This window comes from Enhydra lutris, unplaced genomic scaffold (genome assembly GCF_002288905.1).
Source record: "Enhydra lutris kenyoni isolate GAN:26980312 unplaced genomic scaffold, ASM228890v2 scaffoldscaffold35, whole genome shotgun sequence".
NCBI classification, from domain to species: Eukaryota; Metazoa; Chordata; class Mammalia; order Carnivora; family Mustelidae; genus Enhydra; species Enhydra lutris.
In genome coordinates this window covers 288363-309415 of record NW_019154119.1, presented here as the reverse complement: position 1 = coordinate 309415, position 21053 = coordinate 288363, and the positions used below count along the sequence as shown (strand labels likewise).

General features: G+C 38.5%; 1 protein-coding gene across 2 annotated transcripts in view; it reads left to right on the top strand.

Annotated features, from left to right (window-relative positions):
* The first annotated feature begins 460 nt into the window (after positions 1-460).
* LOC111154119 (Yip1 domain family member 4) overlaps positions 461-21053 on the top strand; it is a 39999-nt gene continuing 19406 nt past the window's right edge. For both annotated transcript variants that reach the window (XM_022513523.1, XM_022513522.1), the window contains exons 1-4: positions 461-720; positions 15159-15312; positions 16767-16938; positions 19915-19992. In XM_022513523.1, coding sequence (XP_022369231.1) covers positions 642-720; positions 15159-15312; positions 16767-16938; positions 19915-19992 — 483 coding nt within the window. In that variant the 5' untranslated portion in view covers positions 461-641. The remainder of the gene's footprint in view (positions 721-15158; positions 15313-16766; positions 16939-19914; positions 19993-21053) is intronic.

Below are 21053 nucleotides of genomic sequence, written 5' to 3'. Positions count from 1 at the left end.
TGGCAATTTACAACTTATCTGCTTCTTTATTACCCAATCCAGCCCCCTTCCTTTCACACGTGACTCTCGGAGGCGCTATATAATTTACTCAAAATCCCATTACAAGTAATCAATGTAATGGGAAAGCAAAGCAATCTTGGTATCCTAGACCGGAGCTGACCTCTAGGAACGTTCCTAGTTCTAAAATTCTGTAGCCCATCCACTTAACAAAAACGTTGGAAACAAGTAAAGAAAAGCTACAAGCGAAGAGACATAAAGTAAACAATAGCAGCCAAAAAAGTAGGTGAAGCATCGAGGTTCCACGAATTAGAGGTGAACTTCCCATCCTTGGGTCAATTTCCGGAATCAACAACGGAGAGACCCAATCAGAACCTTTCTCCCGGGAGCCAATGGGAGAGCACATTACAAAGAGCCAATCCAAGGGCCGCTGTCACTGTTGTGGTGCTGTCAGGGCGCCGGCGTCGTGGTGCTTGGGCGGTCGCCACCTAAAGGACTTCGGTGGGGCAGCCTCGGGGGCAGCTTGTCTCCGGCCTCGCTGCCAGCCTGCTCTTCGCGGATCGCGGGCCTCAGCGTAGGGTGTGCGTGCGGGCGGGTGCCTGGGCCGCCTTGGGGCCTGGGCCCAGCCGCAGAGGGGCCGCGAGATGCAGCCGCCGGGCCCGCCCCCGGCGTATTCCCCTACGAACGGGGACTTCACCTTTGTCTCTTCGGCAGACGCGGAAGGTGAGGCTGAACCCCAGGAAGGCCCGTCCCCCCGGTGGACGCGGGGTCCCACGCGGCGGGCTCTCTCTCGTACTGAGGTGGTTGCGGCCGGGTGGGGACGGGCAGGAAGCTGACTGGGGACCGGAGCCCTCTGCGCCTGCCCGGCCTTCGGGAAGGGCCTGAGTGGCGGGCGGGGAACGTCCCAAATTACTTGTTTGGCTTCTGACTCGCCCAGCGCCTCAAGTGAGCCCACGCAACAGTAAGATTTTATTTCTGCAGTGACTTGCTGTTATTCAAAAAAGGGGTGGTTAGATTGGCCAGGGTAGGTGTCAGAATGAAAACAGTGTAGGGGAGCGGTGTTCCTCTTTTATTTATGGATAACTTAATGCTGGGATTAGATTCGGTACTGCGAATACAAACTTCCCTCTGGGAGTTCGTGGGTGTTTTTTTGTTTTTTTGTTTTGTTTTTGTTTTTGTTTTTTATGGACTCTGATATCTTGCGGACGTCCCAGTTTTCCTCCTGTTTTATAGTGTTTGACCTCAATATTCAGAGAAGTGGCCCCAAGAATGTTTGAAACTTCTTGTAATACAGTTAGGTTGTTCCCAAAGGCTTTTACTTAATTCCTTGTCCTGTTGCGAGGAAGCAGTTCTACTAGATTTTTCTTTTTCTACATCACAGGAAAGTTTGTTTTCCTCTTCTCTGTTCCTCACCAGACTCTTTGTAACCCGAATTTTTCTCTGCTAGTCAGTTTCAAATTTTACTTTTATTAGACTATGTAACCGGACTTACTGCCTGATAATAAAAAAGATTACTCATAAAGCTGTAGAAATTTCAGTCTAGAGAAGAAGAACCTGGAGTTTGCCAATAAATCTGGTTTCAGGGGTGCCTTCGTGGTTCAGTCGGTTAAGCATCTGCCTTTGGCTCAGGCCAGGATCTCAGGGCTCTGGGATCAAGTCCCACATGGGGCTCCTTGCTGGGCAGGGAGCCTGCTTCTGCCTCTGCCTGCTGCTCCCCCTGCTTACGTTCTCTTTCTCTCTCACTGACAAATAAATAAATTCTAAAAAAAAAAAAAGAAAGAAAGAAAGAAAGAAAAATATGGTTTCAGAGTGCATCAGTTAGTGTAGCTTGTTTTCCTTTTCTTTGTTTTGTTTTCCTCTTGATTTGTGAGTGGTGGTGTTTGAAAAGAACCAATGTTGCACTGTATGTTAACTACCTAAAATTTAAGTTAAAAAAAAAAGGCGGGCGCGGCGGGGGGGGCGGGGGGGGGCGCTTGGGTGGCTCAGTGGGTTAAAGCGTCTGCCTTCAGCTCAGGTCATGATCCCAAGGGTCTTGGAATCGAGCCCACATCAGGCTCTCTGCTCAGCAGGGAGCCTGCTTCCTCCTCTCTCTGTGCCTGCTTCTCTGCCTACTTGTGATCTCTGTCAAATAAATAAATAAAATCTTTAAAAAATAAATAAAGTTCTATTTTTTTAAAAGAAAAAACGGTATTATAATTTTGGTTATAATTTAAAATGGAAAATATAATTTTTATTTATCATAGAGAACATAGCTGATACTTCTATTTTACTTTTTTTTCTAAATTTTTAAAAAAGATTTTATTTATTTGAGAGAGAGAGCAGGTACAGGAGAAGAGGGAGAAGCAGACTTCCCACTGAGCAGGGAGCCCATTGGGGGCTGGATCCCAGGACGCTGGCATCATTACCTGGGCCAAAGGCATGTGCTTAGCCCACTGAGCCACCTAGGCTCCCTTGATACGTTTATTTTAAACTTAATATGAATATTTGGTGAAATATAGCAACCCAAAGTATTTCAGTTTGTTTAATCTAAATTTGGTAGCATAGTGATTTGGGAGGAATATCAACTTTAATTTACTAGACTTTAAAAAAAATTGTCTTATCATTGTTCAAACTCATATATTTGTGTGTATATGTGCCTTATCCACCCTAACCCCCTGAAATAACTTTTCTCAAACACACCTAAGAAAACTAACAGTGATACAACAAGCTAACCCATTGACTCTATACTAAACCAAGAAGCCTGGAATAAGTAAACTTAACCTAACGGATGGATGTAAGGTTTATTCGAACTTCTCCATTTAGCTTCTAAGGATACAGACTCCCTGTATATCCAAAGATGTATAGACAAAAATAGATATATGTATAAAAATACCCTCGGGCGCCTGGGTGGCTCAGTGGGTTAGGCCTCTGCCTTCGGCTCGGGTCATGATCTCAGGGTCCTGGGATCGAGTCCCGCGTCGGGCTCTCTGCTCCGCAGGGAGCCTGCTTCCCTCTCTCTCTCTCTCTCTCTGCCTGCTTCTCTGCCTACTTGTGATCTCTGTCTGTCAAATAAATAAATAAAATCTTTAAAAAAAAATACCCTCAAGTGTATGACATTGTGCATTAAATTTAGAGGATTTTTTAAAGATTTTATTTATTTATTTGATAGAGAACATAAACAGGGGGAGTGGAAGAGGGAGAGAGAGAAGCAGGCTCCCTACTGAACAGGGAGTCTAACGCAGGGCTCGATCCAAGGACCCTGGGATCATGACTTGAGCTGAAGGCAGCTGCTTAACCGATTGAGCCACCCAGGTGCACCTAAGTTTACAGAGTATTTTAAGCAAATGACTTCTTTGGTCTTTTCTTTTTTTTTCTTTTTTTTTTTTTAAGATTTTATTTATTTATTTGACAGACAGAGATCACAAGTAGGCAGAGAAGCAGGCAGAGAGAGGAGGAAGCAGGCTCCCCGCTGAGCAGAGAGCACGATGCGGGGCTCGATCCCAGGACCCTGAGATCATGACCTGAGCCGAAGGCAGAGGCTTTAACCCACTGAGCCACCCAGGTGCCCCTTCTTTGGTGTTTATAAGAATTCTTCTGAGCTTCATTTTTCTTGTATTTTATGATGAAAATGAGGCTTAGAGAAGTTCAGTAACCTCCATGTGAAGGATCTGAATTCAGAGCTAATCAGAATTATTTCCATGAAATTGTGGTGATTCTTATATTTTTGTAAAAGAGTCCTGGGTTTACATCCTGGCTTTGGCAGTTACTATCCATGTGATGTTGCCCAAGTTACCTAGCCTCTCAGCTTCAGTTTTCTCATATACAGACTGGGAATTAATAAACAAGTGCTGAAATATTTTGCAGATGCACAGTACTTAGTACTATATCTGGCAGATTGAAGAGCTTAGTACATGTTAGCAATGATACTGCTGCTCAGTTTTCACTATTAACTGGCTCCACACTTATTTTTTATTGTTTTCGAACTTGAAAATTTGACTCTATAAGTCTTTTCTCTGGTTCCTAAGCATGTCATGTAAATTCTCCCTTTTGCTGCTGCTTTTACTCTAACCATGAGTATTTTCAGTGTATATTTTCCTTCTAAATTCTGTCCAGGTCTCTCTCAATGATACCTGTCTATAGTATTTGTGCATACAAATCCTTTGTTCTAAAATGTCCCTTGGGAAAAAATAAAAAATAAAATGTCCCTTGGTGTCTTCTCTCCAGACCTATGCATATCCTGGTCCTCATGCTTAGAATGCCTTTCTCCTCCTTCCCTGGAGTTGAGACTTAAGACTGAACTGGAATGCTCCTTCCTTGATGAAACCTTGCTTAACTGTCCATTAGAAACAGAGAATTCCCTGATCTTTTCTATACCCCAGCACTTACCACAGAACCCAGAATGTAAACATCACAAAGTAATTGTTGAAGGAATAAATGATTTCTGCTTTTATCTCATATGACATTGATACTTGGGACTATAAAGCAGCACATTTTGGATGGTATAACTAAAAAATTACTGGATGTAGAGCCAACAGACTTCAGTTAAACTCCTGAGTCTTACAGTAGCTATGTGATATCAGGCAGGTTACATAGCTTCTATAAGCTTCTGTTTTATCACCTATGAAATGAAAAGCAGGGGCACCTGGCTAGCTTAGTTCATAGAGCATACAACTCTTGATCTTGGGGTCATGAGTTTGAGTTCCATATTGGGTGTAGAGATTACTTATTAAAAATTTTTTCTAAGCGGGATGCCTGGGTGGCTCATTTGGTTGTGTCTGACTGGATTTCAGCTCAGATCATGATCCCAGGACCCTGAGATCATGACCCACACTGGGCTCCCTGCTCAGTGGGAAGCCTGCTTCTCCCTCTCTCTCTGCTGCTCCCTTTGCTTGTGCTCTGAAAAATAAAGAAAATCTTTTTTTTTTTAAGATTTTATTTATGTATTTAACAGATAGATCACAAGTAGGCAGAGAGGCAGGCAGAGAGCCAGCTTCCCGCACTCTCTCTGCCTACCACTCTGCCCACTGGGGGTCATGATCTCAGGGTACTGGGATCATGACCTGAGTTGAAGGCAGACGCTCAACCAACTGAGCCACCTAGGTGCCCCAAAAATGAAAAAAACTTTTGAAAAATGAAAAGCACACATAATATTGTGAGGTATTTAAGATGTGTATAAAACCAAGTTCCTTAAGTACAAGTTAAAAGGACATGAGCTATGTATGAATAAGCCAGTAAATGAATAAATAAATGAATAGTGAAATCCACCCTGAATAGTCAAGTTGATAGTGAAAAACTATCCAAAAGCAGCAATGAAATGCATGTCCGTAAATGCAAGAACATAATGATATATATATGTAAAGTTTAGTATAGAAGTCTTCAAGGATCCTTTGACTTTATTTTGTATCAGATAAGTAAGTAAGTCTTTAGCTGGTTTATGTCCTGGGGACTTAGTAATAAAGAATCTGCCTCAGTCAAAATTTGCATTTTAACAAGATCCCACTGTGACCCATGCATATTAAAGCTTGAGAAGCACTGATTTAGAATGTTATGAATGGTTAGAAAGGGAGGAAGGAAATTTTTTCTAGCTGTAAGATCAGGGACAATTTAATGGAGATATTTTGCCAAACTTTGAAGGATAGATAATGTTTTACATATAGGATGGACTAAGTACCTCCATATGCAGGGGTCTGCTTATGAAGAAATCCCTGACGGCAAGAAATGGTCTAATAAGAGAGATGCAGGGGGGTGGGGTTATGGACATTGGGGAGGGTATGTGCTATGGTGAGTGCTGTGAAGTGTGTAAACCTGGCGATTCACAGACCTGTACCCCTGGGGATAAAAATATATGTTTATAAAAAAAAAAAAGGAGAGATGCATTTCATTGTACATAGTAAATGGTTTAAAAAGTATGGTTCAAAGGAGGAAGTGGTTTCTGCAGGAAGGATGAAGGAAGTCTTCAGGGATGACTTATGAGATGAGGTATATTTTGAAGGTTTTTTCCCAGTTGAACAGAGGGAAGAACATTCAGTTAGGAACTGTGCAAGCACAGTACCTGTTGGAGGCTGTCCCTTGGTCTTATAATTTCTCATCTTCACAGACCTAAAACAATGCTGATTTAGACCATGAGCTTCTCACAGTTAGAAGATGTGCTTTGCTTATTTGCATTGCCTAGCACGGAACTCAACACTTACAGGAACTCTGTGATGAATGAATGACCACATGATACTTTTTGATTAAGACAAAGGTGTTGTGCTCCTAGAAGTGAAGCCAATACTAATTCAAGAGAAATTCAACAAGTAGTTGGAAAGGTAATGAATAGAGACAACTAAGCAAGAAAGATGATCTAAGCCACCTGATAGCCATTTTCTGTCTTCATATTTTTCTACCTCTAACTATCTTTGTATCTATTTTGAAACATTTATCTTTCCTGCAAATCGTAAAGGAAAGGTTTCTTCTCTCCTTTCCTAGGATAAGCCTGTGCTAGTGCTTTTTATCTTCTGCCTTTTATGGAACCTTTCTTTCTCTTCACTGTTTTTCTCTCTAGCATTTTCTTTTTTTTTTTTTTTTTAAAGATTTTATTTATTTATTTGACAGAGAGAGATCACAAGTAGACAGAGAGGCAGGCAGAGAGAGAGAGAGAGAGAGAGAGGGAAGCAGGCTTCTTGCTGAGCAGAGAGCCCAATGTGGGACTCAATCCCAGGACCCTGAGATCATGACCTGAGCCGAAGGCAGCGGCTTAACCCACTGAGCCACCCAGGCGCCCCTCTCTAGCATTTTCTATGTCTCCTGTTTTTTTCCATCTCTACCATCACTCACAGGTACTCTCCTCGTTGACAGAATTGTAAATTAAATCTACTTCCTTTTTTCCTTATTTTCACAGCCAGGCTGTTTTTTCCTGTTTCCTCAGCATCCAACAATCCCTACCACTCTGTTGGCACTTCACTTGCTTCCTTTCATCTGCAGAAATACCTTCAACAGAGTTTCCCAGCAGGAAAAGGTCCATGAGAACATAAATTTGACATATGACAAGTAATGTGTTAAGCCAAATTCCTTAATGCAGAATTCCCAGAGCCTTTAATATGCAGTATTAGTTCTAAAACGCCAAGTGGGGATTGTAGTATGCAGGATTTTCCAAACTTAGTGAACATCAAAAGCCTTTCGTGAAGGGCATATCATAGGATCCAGATTCCAGATTTATACACAGAATGTGTATAAAGAAACACTTAAGCTATAAAGACAAGTTCATTTGCCTTTTGCTTGATTATTTATGCTCTTAATGATTTGTCCCCACCCTAACTACAGCTTTTGGAGATGAACTCTGCCTATCAGAAGCCTTCAGCTTAAGTGACTTTGTTCCTGCCATTTTTTTTCCTTGGAGTGAATTCTCTTCTCATTACTTCACTGTTTATCGGCTATCCCTCATAGCCAAATTCAGGTTTTACCTCCATATAGCCTTCCTGCCCATTTCTCTAGTAGCTTAGGCCTATTTACTCCTTTGGCACCTATGATCACTGGGCAATTTGCATTGTCATTTACCTACAGAAGAGTGTGTTTTACAGTATAAAAAGGGTTTTGTGTTACATGTTACCTCAATTAGATTTTTATTTATTTTTTTTAAAGATTCTTTTTATTTGTTTATTTGACAGAGAGAGAGAGAGAGAGAGATCACAAGTAGGCAGAGAGGCAGGCAGAGAGAGAGGGAGAAGCAGGCTCCCCGCCAAGGAGAGAGCCCGGTGTGGGGCTCGATCCCAGGACCCTGGGATCATGACCTGAGCCGAAGGCAGAGGCTTAACCCACTGAGCCACCCAGGCGCCCCTCAATTAGATTTTTAAATTGAAATATAATTTACATACCCTAAGTGTCACCCTTAGAAAGCATACAATTCAGTGGTTTTCAGTTTATTCACAAAGTTATACAACTACCATCACTGTCTAAGCCTAGATTTCATCACTCCAAAAAAAGCAACCCTATACTTGTTTTTAGTCATTCTTTGTTGCCACCCAGACACTGGCAACCATTGATTTACTTTCTGTCTCTATAGGTTTGCCTGTTCCAGACATTTCATGTAAGTGGGGTAATATGTGACTTTCTATATCAGGTGTCTTTTTTTTTAACTATTTTTTTTTAAGATTTTATTTATTTATTTGATAGAGATCTCAAGTAGGTGGAGAGGCAGGCAGAGAGAGAGAGAGAGAAGGAAGCAGGCTCCCCACCGAGCAGAGAGCCTGACGAGGGGCTCAATCCCAGGACCCTGGGATCATGACCCAAGCTGAAGGCAGAGGCTTTATCCCACTGAGCCACCCAGGTGCCCCTGTATCAGGTGTCTTTTACTTAGCATAATGTCTTCAAGTTTCATCCATGTTGCAACCTGAATTAGTAACTTTTCCTTTTTCTGGATGAAAAATGTTCCATTGTTTGGATATACAGTACTATCAGTTAGATTTTAAAGTCCTTACAGTATCTCACTTCTTTATATCACTCTCAGGTCATCAAAGAAATAAGCTAAGTAATTCAGAAGTATTAACTGTTAGAGTAATTGATCGATATTGAAAAAGATACTAAAATAAAAATGACTTAATGTTTGTGATATAGTTCCTCTTGCCAAGGGCCAGAAACTTGTCTGTAGTCTGTGTCTCACGTTCTCATATTTACTTGGTCATCAGATTATTTCATACTACCTCCAGAATAACTATATAATGAATCTATTCTTCCTTCTCCCTGCCTTGAGCCTTTACCATTTCTCATCTCTGCTGTAGCTGCCTGACTATACTCCCTGTTCAGATCTCTCCCCTCTTAGATCAGTCTTCCATCTCGCAGCTAAGATTTTGTTTCCAAAATACAAATCTAATTTTGTATATTTGCTTTTTTAAGGGCTTTAATGTCACTTACTGATTTAAGCTATAGGAAGCTATTTGCCCTTTGTTCATTCATTAATTTCAACCAGTACACATTTGTTGGTTGCCTACTATGGACCAGGCACTGTTATAAGTGGTGGGGAGATATGTTCAAAACAAAACTACAACAAAACACTTAGTTCTTGCCATCATAGAACTTACAAACATTAACCAAATAATCACACAAATACGTTATTATAAACAGTGATAAATGCTCTGAAGGAAAAGTCCAGGGTATAATGAAAGGAATCTAATCTAGTCTGGGAGATCAAGGAAAATTTCCTTAAGCAAGTACATAGGAGAACTGAAGAATGGATGGCATTTAATTATCTGAAGTTGGATAAAACAGCCTGGTATTCATAGGAGGTAAAAAGGATCCTGGTTTGTTTAATGAACTTGAGAGGCCTAGTGTGGTTAGAGCATAGTGCAGAAAATTTTTCTGGAGAAGTAGGTAGGGTGCATAGAGATTGTGGGACCTGAGCTGAAAAAGCTGCGGAAGGCCACTGAAGGATTTGAAACAGGAGGGTGAAAGAATTGCATTTTAGGAAGAGTCTTCTGGCTACAATTTAGAGAATGGATTGTAAGGAGATAAGAATGATTAGGGAGAAGGCGCTTAGTAGACTATTATTGTCAGGCAGGCAGGAGATACAGTTTGGTCTAGCTTGTGCTTGGGGTAGAAATGGAGAAAAGTGGACAGGTTCAAAAATATTTAGAGGTGAAAGTGACAGAATTTAGGAGTGGATTGGATGGAGCAGGGAGCATGTGAGTGAAGGAAGTTGTCAAGGATTATTAAGCTTCCAGTTTATAATGCTGAATGAATAATGGTACCATTCACTGAAAGAAGAAACTGGAGGAAGACCTTAGATGCTAAGAATTTAGTTTTGGAATATTGAGTTTTAGGTGCTTCTGACATAGTTAAAAGGAAATGTTAAGCTGATAGTTGATTATATAAGTCTGTAGAAGTGGACTGGACTCAATACATTGCTTTTTGAGCTCAGCCTTCTTCAGTCTTCTTGCCCCCTGTTATGGTCTGAATATTTGGGTCCCCTCCAAAGTTCATTATATTGAAATCCTAATGCCCAGTGTGATGGTGAACTTTGAGGAGGTATTTAGGTTATAAGGGTGGAGTCCTCATAAATGGGAATAATGTTCTTGTAAAAAAGATTCTACAGAGCTTCCTATCCACTACTCCTGTGTTAGGATACAAGGAAAAATCTGTAGGCCAGGAGAGGGCCCTTATCTGACCCAGCAGATCTTGGACTTCTAAGCCTTTAGACTTTAGCCTTGAAAGAAGACTTTAGCCATCTAAGCCTTTAGATCTTAGACTTTAGAGCCTCTAAAACTATGAGAAATAAATTTCTAATTTTATAAGGCAACCTGTCTATGATCTTTGGTTACAGCAGCCTGAACAGACTAAGACACTCTTATATAGAAATTACAATATCATAATAATCCAGTAGTTACTATCAGTGCTCTTTTGAGTGATAATTTTCTGTTAAGGTACCCAAACATTTAGCCTGTTCCTTGTGTGAATTTCCCCCTCCCCAAATTAGATACTATCTCTAATACAAGTTAATAGTGTAGACAAGAGAATTGTTAATTTTTCTTTTATAAAAATTTCTTACTTGATTTTTAAAAGATTATATCCACGTGGGGCTCCTATGTGGCTCAGTTAAGTGTCCGACTCTTGATCTCCGCTCAACTCTTGATCTCAGGGTAGTAAATTCAAGCCCTGGGCTGGGCTCTGCAGTGGGCATGGAGCCTACTTTAAAAAAATATCTGTTTCCATATAGATATCGCAAATATCATCTATACAATTGGCTTATGAAGTATGATATGTGGTGTATAATGGGGCAAGAATAGCTCTTCTTCCCTGTTTGAAAGTTGAAAATGACTTTTTAGGGGGCGCCTGGGTGGCTCAGTGGGTTAAAGCCTCTGCCTTCAGCTCAGGTCATGATCCCAGGGTCCTGGGATTGAGCCCTGCAATGGGCTCTCCGCTCAGCAGGGAGCCTGCTTCCTCCTCTCTCTCTACCTGCCTCTCTGACTACTTGTGATCCCTGTCTGTCAAATAAAGGAAGGAAGGAAGGAAGAGAAAGAAAGAAAGAAAGAAAAAGAAAATGACTTTTTAGGCAGCCTTTCTTGGGGTAGTTAAGCAAGATTTACTGTTTTAAAAAATTAAACTATTTCCATAAATTTTAAATTCATAAGGCATTATATAAATTTATAAAAGTGATAAAATTACACAGAACTATATACACATACATACACAAATAAGTGGATATAAAACTGGTAAAATCTGAAAAAAAGCAAACTGTATCAATGATAGTGTCCTGGTTTTGGTGGTTATATAACATGGTACCATTGAAAGAAGCTGGGTGAAGGGTATATCTAACTTTTCTGTACTAGTTTTGGAACTTCCTGTGAATCTATAATTATTTCAAAATAAAAAGTTTGGTTAAAAGATTCATAAGACAAAAGAAATTTCTGTTAAATACGTTTAAGCCAAAATGAGATTTAATTTTTCCAAAGGTAGATTCAGGAGATTTAATTGACTTTTTTTAAGTTTCTTTTTTTTGGGGGTCACTTTTTACATACAACTTGGGGCTAAAACTCATGACCTTGAGATCAGGAGTCACGTGCTGTCCAACTTGAGCCAGCTGGGCACCCTGATTTAATTGATTTTAATTAATATTGTATACAATATAAAAATGTACTAACAGTATTGAAGAGTAAAGGTACTAAAACCATAAATCAAAACAGTATGAATAAAAATATAACCTAAGACACAATCTCATATGAGGCTTTAAAAATGTTTCTTACTGTGTGAATAATAAAAATTATTCTTCCTTGGTGCCTCAGTCAGTTAAGCATCTGCCTTCTGTCCAGTTCATGATCCCAGGATTGTGGGTCTGCTTCTCCCTCTGTCCCTCCCCCCGCCTACTCCAGGTCTCTCCCCCTGCAAATGCTCTCACTCACTCTCTCTCTCTCTCTCTCTCTCTCTCAAATAAGTAAAATCTAAAAAAAAACTTTCTTATGAAATAACGTCAAAATCCAATGTAAGTCTAGCAATTACAAGATTGTTATTTACTCTCATCGGTTTCTTGATCTCTTTTCATTGCCTTATGCAAGCATTAAAATGTTTTTATCTCTAAAATGGAACAATAGAATTTATCCTTTCAGTGTGAAACATGTGCTTGTTTTATTTTGCTGCACAAATACTCAGTTCTGTTTTAGATTTAAGGACACATGGACTTCATTTTCACATGAAATGAGAATTTTTATCCTTGCCCTTGTTGCTTGTTAAATAAGAAAAAGCTTCTCCACATATGTAATGTTAACAGGTATCAACAAAATGTTAATTATTCTTTGCAAAATACTCTTCTTCCTCAGAAATATAGAACTCGTCTAGTTGCGGATCAGTAAATCTCATCCTGAGTATGATATCCTATAGCGCTGAGTTCTTCCTCCTCTTTCCAAGTGAAGTTCTCAGGCTCAGAAGATTCACAGAAAAGATCCCTCATCTAGTAATATACTTGAGTTTAAAGGGAGGGGAAAATTACTATTAAATTTTATCCTGCAGTATTTCCAGGTGGCTTTCAGTAAAACTTGAAATTCACTGATACTCTTCCTCATTCTCAGGCAAACAAGTGGAAATGTTTTTAGGATTTCCTTTTGCAGTAGATTTTTTTCAAAGATTAATTTATTTTATATCCACTTATATTGGGGTGCCTGGGTGGCTCAGTTAGTTAAGTATCTGCCTTCAGCTCAGGTCATGATCCCAGGGTCCTGGGATTGAGCCCCGCATTGGGTTCTCTGCTCAGCAGCATGTCTGCTCCTCCCTCTCCTTCTATATCTCTCACTTTCACTCTCTCTCAAATAAATAAATAAAATCTTTAAAAAAAAAAAAAAAACAAATCTACTTATATTTATTATCTTTACATTGGTTTTACTTAGCAAATGACAAGAATATTATAAATAGTATAGCAAGAAGGAATTAATTTAAAATTAATGTTTTATAATACCTGTCCTGGAGTTGACAACCAAGCTAGCTGGTTCTTAACTCTGGTTTAACTTAAGAAACCTGTGCTCCTGGAGTAGTTTGGAATCTTCTTGTTTTCTGACATTCTTGTCAACATGTTAAGCTAACTACAAGTTTTTTGACTTTCTGTTGCTTTTTCATACCCACACCTAATTATATCTTGGGAACACTAAGGGATGTGTCAGACTGCTATTACTGGCATTCCTGCATATGTCCATGATATTTTCCTACTTTATAGTAAATGGGATAAAAAAAAAACCTACAAAATGAAGCTAAAGGTGCCTTTTTGAGGTTCTGGCATCCATGCTGTGACAAACAGCTGAACATAAAATTCTTCATCACAGCATTTTTTAGTACTATAATTTATATATCCTTTTTTGGTTTAGATTAAGGACTGTTAGGTGCAGTCCTTTCTGGAGGCCAGGAAACAGTTGTTAAGGTCCTTTCCTGCCTCATAATTCTAAAACCTTTAATGTTATTGCCATACTAATGACTTCCTGATCTAAATCTTCCCTTTGTTAAATCGAGAAAAGCACTCTTTGTACCTATTGGAAATGGAATTTTAGTTACATTTCACCTCTTTTATTTATCTCTCAATTTAGATTGAAACAAGCAGAAAGTAATTTCAGAGAATATTTTAGTCCCAAGATTCTATGATAGCACTTACAGGAACTATTTTTAGACTAAATAGGGAAGGACATGAATTCAAAAGTACTTGCATTTTATTTCAAGCTCAGTCAACTCCCTTTTAAAAACTTTTTAGAATCATATACTGCTAAACCTGGAAAGTATTTTGAGTAGGAAACTGGAGACAGAGGACATTAATGATTTGCTGTATCAATAGCTAAAACTAGGACTTATCCTCAGAATACAAACTTTGTTACAATTAATTGCAGGAGTTGTCACAACCAGATTAAGATGTGACTCATAATTGAGCCACTCATTAATTGAAGTGTAAGCCAAAATTTTAATAGCAGTTCTCGAAAAGTAACCTAGAATTTGGAGTAATGTGCAAATTAAGCTCTTTATGTTGTATATGATCTTCAGGGAAGGAGAGTCTGTGTTAAAACTATTCTGGTTTGGGACGCCTGGGTGGCTCAGTTGGTTAAGCAGCTGCCTTCGGCTCAGGTCATGATCCCGGCGTCCTGGGATCGAGTCCCACATCGGGCTCCTTGTTCTGTGGGGAGCCTGCTTCTCCCTCTGCCTCTGCCTGCCACTCTGTCTGCCTGTGCTCACTCGCTCTCTCTCTGACAAATAAATAAATAAAATCTTTAAAAAAAAAAAAAAAACTATTCTGGTTTGTCTTTGCCAAGATTATTGTCTCAACTATCACTCCAGTCATGAGGCTTCTAGTTAACAGCAGCGGTGGTTGCTTAATAGTGTGTATTATCTGGTCCTACAGGTTTTTTTTTTTTTACTTAATTTCTGTACGACCTCAGTCCCTTTACTATTGCCATTTGTTTTTCAACCAGAAAATGTGGCATTTGTAGTATTTTAATGATCTGTAACCTCTAAGGCACTGTTGAGACTATGAATGGAATTTATTTTGTAATGTGGGTAACTGAATCTCTTTACTCCTTTTTAGAGTTGCCCTTAAAGCAAAACAAAAATCCCCAAACAGCTTCATTTTTGCCCAAACTAAAGATGAATGATGTCATTATATAAAGAAAAGGGCTGAAATAGCGGGGAACTCTTACTAGTCAGTTATCCAGAACCAAGCATTAATATACAAAGCACTTAGCATAGATATTTGGTGATTTAAATGAAAAGAATGTGTAAATAAATACATGAAATGTAGGGGAAAGCCATTTGCAGTTTTTCTTTAGCAAATTTTATCTAATGGTTTACATATATATATATGGATAATGCCTTTAGAATTTATACAGTCAATTTGTTCTGAAGCACATAGTGTGCATAATAATGAAGGGAATCCAAAATGATACCATGTAATATATTTTGTATATATCATCCATATAAAGTGGCTGTTATAAGTCTAAGATTCTTTTACTGGTCTAACCAATTATCTGAAATCTTTTAAACGTCTTCACTTCCCTCATCTTTCATTTTCTTGTTGTAAAATAAAAGATGGTTTTTAGGTATTTATCAGCTGTAAAATAGGATTATATGCAATAGCAGATATTCATAGAGATCTTCAAATGATAATTATTTTACTTGAATATTATATTCATGTTGGTTAAGATTCGCACATTTTTACCTTGATTTATAGTTTTGTCCTCTCTCCTCCTAAGATCTCAGTGGTTCAATAGCATCCCCAGATGTCAAATTAAACCTTGGTGGAGATTTTATTAAAGAATCTACAGCTACTACATTTCTGAGACAAAGAGGATATGGCTGGCTTTTGGAAGTTGAAGATGATGATCCTGAAGATAACAAGCCACTCTTGTATGTAAAAATCGTAATATGTGTTTCTTTGTTTTTTAGAACTAGTCTGTCGGATGATTATATTCTTTCGTGTTATTTAAATACAAGTATGGCTGATCTTAACCTTTTTGGTTAGACTATTATGCTTCTCAATTTTACTAGTATTTAGAAAAATTAAAATAATGAGAATATTTTAACCCTATTGATGGGAAAAATGGAAAGAATCGTAATCCTGTATATTTGTCTCGCTCACGTGCGGGTACCTAAACACACACACACACACACACACACACATATTCCAAACTGTTAGGGCTTACTTGGGCTTATAGCTATCTCAAGTAAACATCCAGTCTAAGTAAAAAAGCGGACTGCTTGCTGTGGAGATTAAGTGTAAGGCAAATTAAAACTTCCACAAAGATTAGCACTCCAAAATCTCTCCCATGCAGAAATTGTAGAGGTAGCACTGGCAGGACTAGAGCGAGTCTTTCACTTTCTTCATAGTACTTGAAATTTTTCAAGTGATTATCATTTGAGAAAAAAAAGTAAAGAATTTAACTGCTTGGGAAAGAAATCAAGGCATTATCAGGTTAATCTCTGTGGTAATTGTTGGTAGATTAAGTGTTAAAATGTTCTGTTTCTTTTTTTTTTTTTTTTTTTTTTTTAATTTATTTATTTGACAGACAGAGATCACAAGCAGGCAGAGAGAGAGGCAGAGAGAGAGGAGGAAGCAGGCTCCTTGCCGAGCAGAGAGCCCGATGCGGGGCTCGATCCCAGGACCCTGAGATCATGACCTGAGCCGAAGGCAGTGGCTTAACCCACTGAGCCACCCAGGCGCCCCTAAAATGTTCTGTTTCTTAATATACTGTATTTCATCAAATTTAAAACAGTGAGTTATAAGATGCAATTATTTTATGTTCATCAATAAGGAGGAAACAGTATGTAAGGCAGCATAAAGCTAAGACATCAAAAGGCTATCTTATTAGTGTAGGGATAAATGAGAAACAACCCACCCTACAAAAAGAGGCAGCAAGGATGTTTGCTTGTCTCAGTTTGGCAGTGGGTGGGGTGTTAGAAGAAAAATATCTCCTGAGAATGGAAACCCCCACCAGTTCTCATAGGATTGTAGTCTGAATTATCAGTATGGTCAAGAAGGGCTCAAGCAGAAGATTTTATTTAAAGTTACCCCAAAATAGTGGCTCCAGGAGACTGTAAAATGGAAATGCAGATCTTGGAAGAAGTTGGCTTCTCTCCAGGCTGACAAGGTGAGACCCCAGCAGTTGTGACAAGCATCCTGATTTTAGAGAGGTTAAAATGTTGAAAATGTACACCATGGAATCAGTGAAATGCTGTACTTAAAATGCAATGCTTTGTTGACCGATGGAGATGACACTGTCATATTTAAACTTTAATTTTATTGCAGCTGTCTCAGTATTCGGAAATGCATGCTTTTTAAGAATTTTTATTTTATATTATAGGGAGGAACTGGATATCGATCTAAAGGATATTTACTACAAAATCCGGTGTGTTTTGATGCCAATGCCATCACTTGGTTTTAACAGACAAGTGGTGAGGGACAATCCTGACTTTTGGGGTCCTCTGGCTGTTGTTCTTTTCTTTTCCATGATATCATTGTATGGACAATTTAGGGTAAGTATATGTTACTTTATACAAAATTGAAATATTTTAAGAGCTTTAAAATTAAAAGTAGCCAAATGTTAACTGTAATGCTACATTATGTTTAAGAAATGCTTTACTTTTTTTTTTTTCTTAAGATTTTTATTTATTTATTTGACAGAGAGAGATCACAAGTAGGCAGAGAGGCAGGCAGAGAGGGGGGGAAAGCAGGCTCCCTGCTGAGTAGAGAGCCCAATGGGGGACTCAATCCCAGGACCCTGAGATCATGACCTGAGCTGAAGGCAGAGGCTTAACCTACTGAGCCACCCAGGCACTCCAAGAAATGCTTTACTTTTACCCATTATTTCCAACTTGTTCATCTCTAGAACTCTTTTTAATTAAATAAGTGAGGAGTACTTTAATGCTTTCCAAACTTTTATATCATCATTCTTATAGAAAGTACTAACAATTGTATTGCAACTGGGTTAACAGATGAAACTACTCTCAGCTGAGCGAAAGTGACCAAAGAGACCAAAAGGGCTGCCCTTGCCCTTTATGATTTCTCCCAAGGGATGAAGAGTTTGAAACACAATACTCAACATGTTCTTACCTTTTATTTATTTTCAAAATAAATATTTTAGGGGCTCCTGGCTGGCTCGGTCAGTGGAGCACATGACTCTTGATTGTGAGTTCACACCCCACACTGGGCCTAGAGCTTACTTTAAAACATAACAGTAAATATTTTAGTAAATAATGACAAGGATTCCATCAGAATTTGTTTTTATATAATACTTTGTTCTACTCTCAGGGGCTTTATCTTTATTATCAAAACAACATACACACATTACTCCTTAATCCCTAGTTTAAGGCTTTATGGAAGTAAAAAATAACTATCACTGAATGATTAAGAAATGAATTCATTTCTTGTTGCTTCTGTAACAAATTTCCACTAGTTTTGTGGCTTAAAACAGTGAAAATTTATTTTACAGTTACAGAAGTTGGAAATTCAAAATGAGCTTGAAGGAGCTAAGATCAAAATGTCAGCAGGGCTGACTCCCCTGTAGGCTCCAGGACAGATTCTGTTGATTGCCTCTACCCACGTCTAGAGGCTGTCAGCTTTCCTTGGTTTCTGGTGGCATGACTATAATCTCTGCTACTGTGGTCACATTACCTTCTTCTCTACTGTAGTCAAAACTCCCTCTGCCTCCCTTTTTAAAGGACAGTTGTGATTACATTTAGTGCTCATTTGGATAATCCAGAATAATCTCCCAATAGCAAGATCCTTAATGTAATATAACACTAGTCTTATTAATATTTACCTTAGATCAGTAGTTTATATCAAGTATTCTGTTGGAAATACGAGTTGAAGAAGTCGAATGGGATTCTGGTCTACTACTCACCACTAATCCTTCACCTAGAACATCTCTAATTTTATCTATTTTGTATAATCTTTCATTTGAACAAAGGATTGTAAGGCTAAAAACAGATTATTGCCTCCATAGAATATCACTCAGTTTGGTTTTACTTGATGTTTTCTGTGACTAGATTGGGGTCATGAATTTTTGGTAAGGATACTATTTTGTGTCCTCAGTATACTCTTAGGGAATATGTGATAATGATATATCTTTTTTTTTTTTTTAAAGATTTTATTTATTTATTTGACAGAGAGAGATCACAAGTAGGCAGAGAAGCAGGCAGAGAGAGAGAGAGAGAAAGAAGCAGGCTCTCTGCCGAGCAGAGAGCCCAATGCGGGACTCGATCCCAGGACCCTGAGATCATGACCTGAGCCGAAGGCAGCGGCTTAACCCACTGAGCCACCCAGGCGCCCCGATATTGATATATCTTTTACTGATTTATTGATTAACCTTTAACATTGGTTGCTTGATTAGGTGATAGGGTGGTATCTGCCCAGTTCCTCCACTGTAAAGTTGTTATTTTTCCCTCTTAATTAATAAATAAGTATCTTGTGGAGATACTTTATGACTATGCAGACATTGTGTTTCTCGTCAAACTTTAGCTCACTAATTTTAGCATCTGTTGATGGATCTTGAGTTCAACAATTACACTATAGTGTTTACTGCATGGTGGTGTTCTGTTTTCCTCATTCCTTCCACATGTATTATTGGTATTCTCTATGGAATAGCTACCCGTACTTTGCCATTGCTTAAATATTGTTGTATTTATTTATGTCAGTATGGAATCATGAGTATTTATTTTATTTTCTGGATTATAACCCCGTGCTATCATTATTTATTTTATTGGTGAGATTATTCCAGCTTAAGCATTGGGAACTCCTTCAGGTTAGCCTTTGTGTCCTTTCAGCATCTTCCCATTAGTTTTTTGAGCATTTCCTTTCCTTCTAAGTCCATAGAGTGTTCTGGGCTCACCTTTTATCTTCCCTGCCCCAACCCTGACATCAGTTATTTATCAAAAGAGTCCTAGTTCCTTTTATCGGGGAATGATACTTAGAAACCAGGATCTGGGCAATAAGTATGCTTATTTTGCTGTTGGGTCTTCATTATTTCTAGACCCTGCAAGCAGACAAAACTTGGAGATAGAGGGATATATGATTATCACACTAAGTCTCAGGAGTTAAAATTATCTGAAACATCTCCCAGTTACATATATAATTAATGTAAATTTTAAAGACCTTGGGAGAAGACCTATAACTTCTTATAGGGATGAATTCTCCTTGCAAGATGTTGTAAACCAGAGGTTTGGAAGTAAATACTTTGCTCATTTTTTACAGTAATTTTTGATCAGAGATCTTGAAATACTGAGATTTTCTTAGGCAATTGATCATTGCTAAGTTTTACTTTGAATATAAAATTGTATGAACATACTGCATTCTTACTAGGTTTTGGAAAGATACCTGGGAACTCAAACTCTCTATGACCTGAAATTGGATATACCAAACTGTCTTACATAAGCAGAGAATTGACTTCGAGGGAAATTATCACCTTATTTGGTACAAAGATATTAATTGCATGAATTTTTTTTTCTCTTAAGGTGGTCTCATGGATTATAACCATTTGGATATTTGGTTCCCTAACAATTTTCTTACTGGCCAGAGTTCTTGGTGGAGAAGTAAGTAGTTGATTTTGAAAATAGCCTTTGTTTCTGATCATAAATTTTATTTTTGGTATTGTACATATTATCAGTAGCTATATTCATCATAATTCTTTCTTGTCCCCGAATTGCTTTTAAGTGACACTGCTTCCCCTAAGATGATCAGCATACTGGTATTGTGCATGCTTAATAAAGGTTACAAGAAAGGAAGAAGAAAGAAAAGATCCCATACCACTCATAAGTAATGTACAGCTTTTTAGGAAAACATAATTTATTTTCTAGTACAGCATTTCTCAAATTTTTGATCTCAGGTCCCCAAGGAGATTTCTTTGTGTGGGTTTTATTTATTAATACTTACCATATTAGAAATTAAAATAAAATTTTTGAATATGTATTTATTCATTTAAAAATAAAACCAGGGACGCCTCAATGGCTCAGTCGGTTAAGTGTCTGCCTTTGGCTCGGGTCATGATCCCAGGGTTCTGGGATTGAGTCCCTGCTGAGCAGGGAGCCTGCTTTTCTCTCTGCCTGCCTCTCCCCTTGCTTGTGCTTGCACTCTCTCTCTATGACAAATAAATAAAATCTTTAAAAAATAATGAAAATAAAAATAAAACCAAATACATTTTAACATAAATAATAAAAAATTTTTCTTTTTAATTTATTTACTTATTTATCTGAGAGAGCATGTGACAGGGAGGGGCAGAATGGGAGGGAGATGGAGAATCTTAAGCAGACTACTCTGAGTACAGAACCCAACACAGGCTTGATCTCATGACCCGAGCCAAAGCCAAGAATCCATTTTCAACTGACTGTGCCTCCCAGGTATCCATAAATAATATGGTGGCTCAGTGGGTTAAGCCTCTGCCTTCAGATTGGGTCATTCTGGGTCCTGGGACCAAGCCCCGCATCGGGCTCTCTGCTCAGCGGGGAGCCTGCTTCCCCTTCTCTTCTCTCTGCCTACTTGTGATCTCTCTCTCTCTCTTTGGCAAATAAATAAATAAAATCTTTGGAAAAAAACCAAACTGCTTTTTTTTTTTAAAGATTTTATTTATTTATTTGACAGAGAGAGATCACAAGTA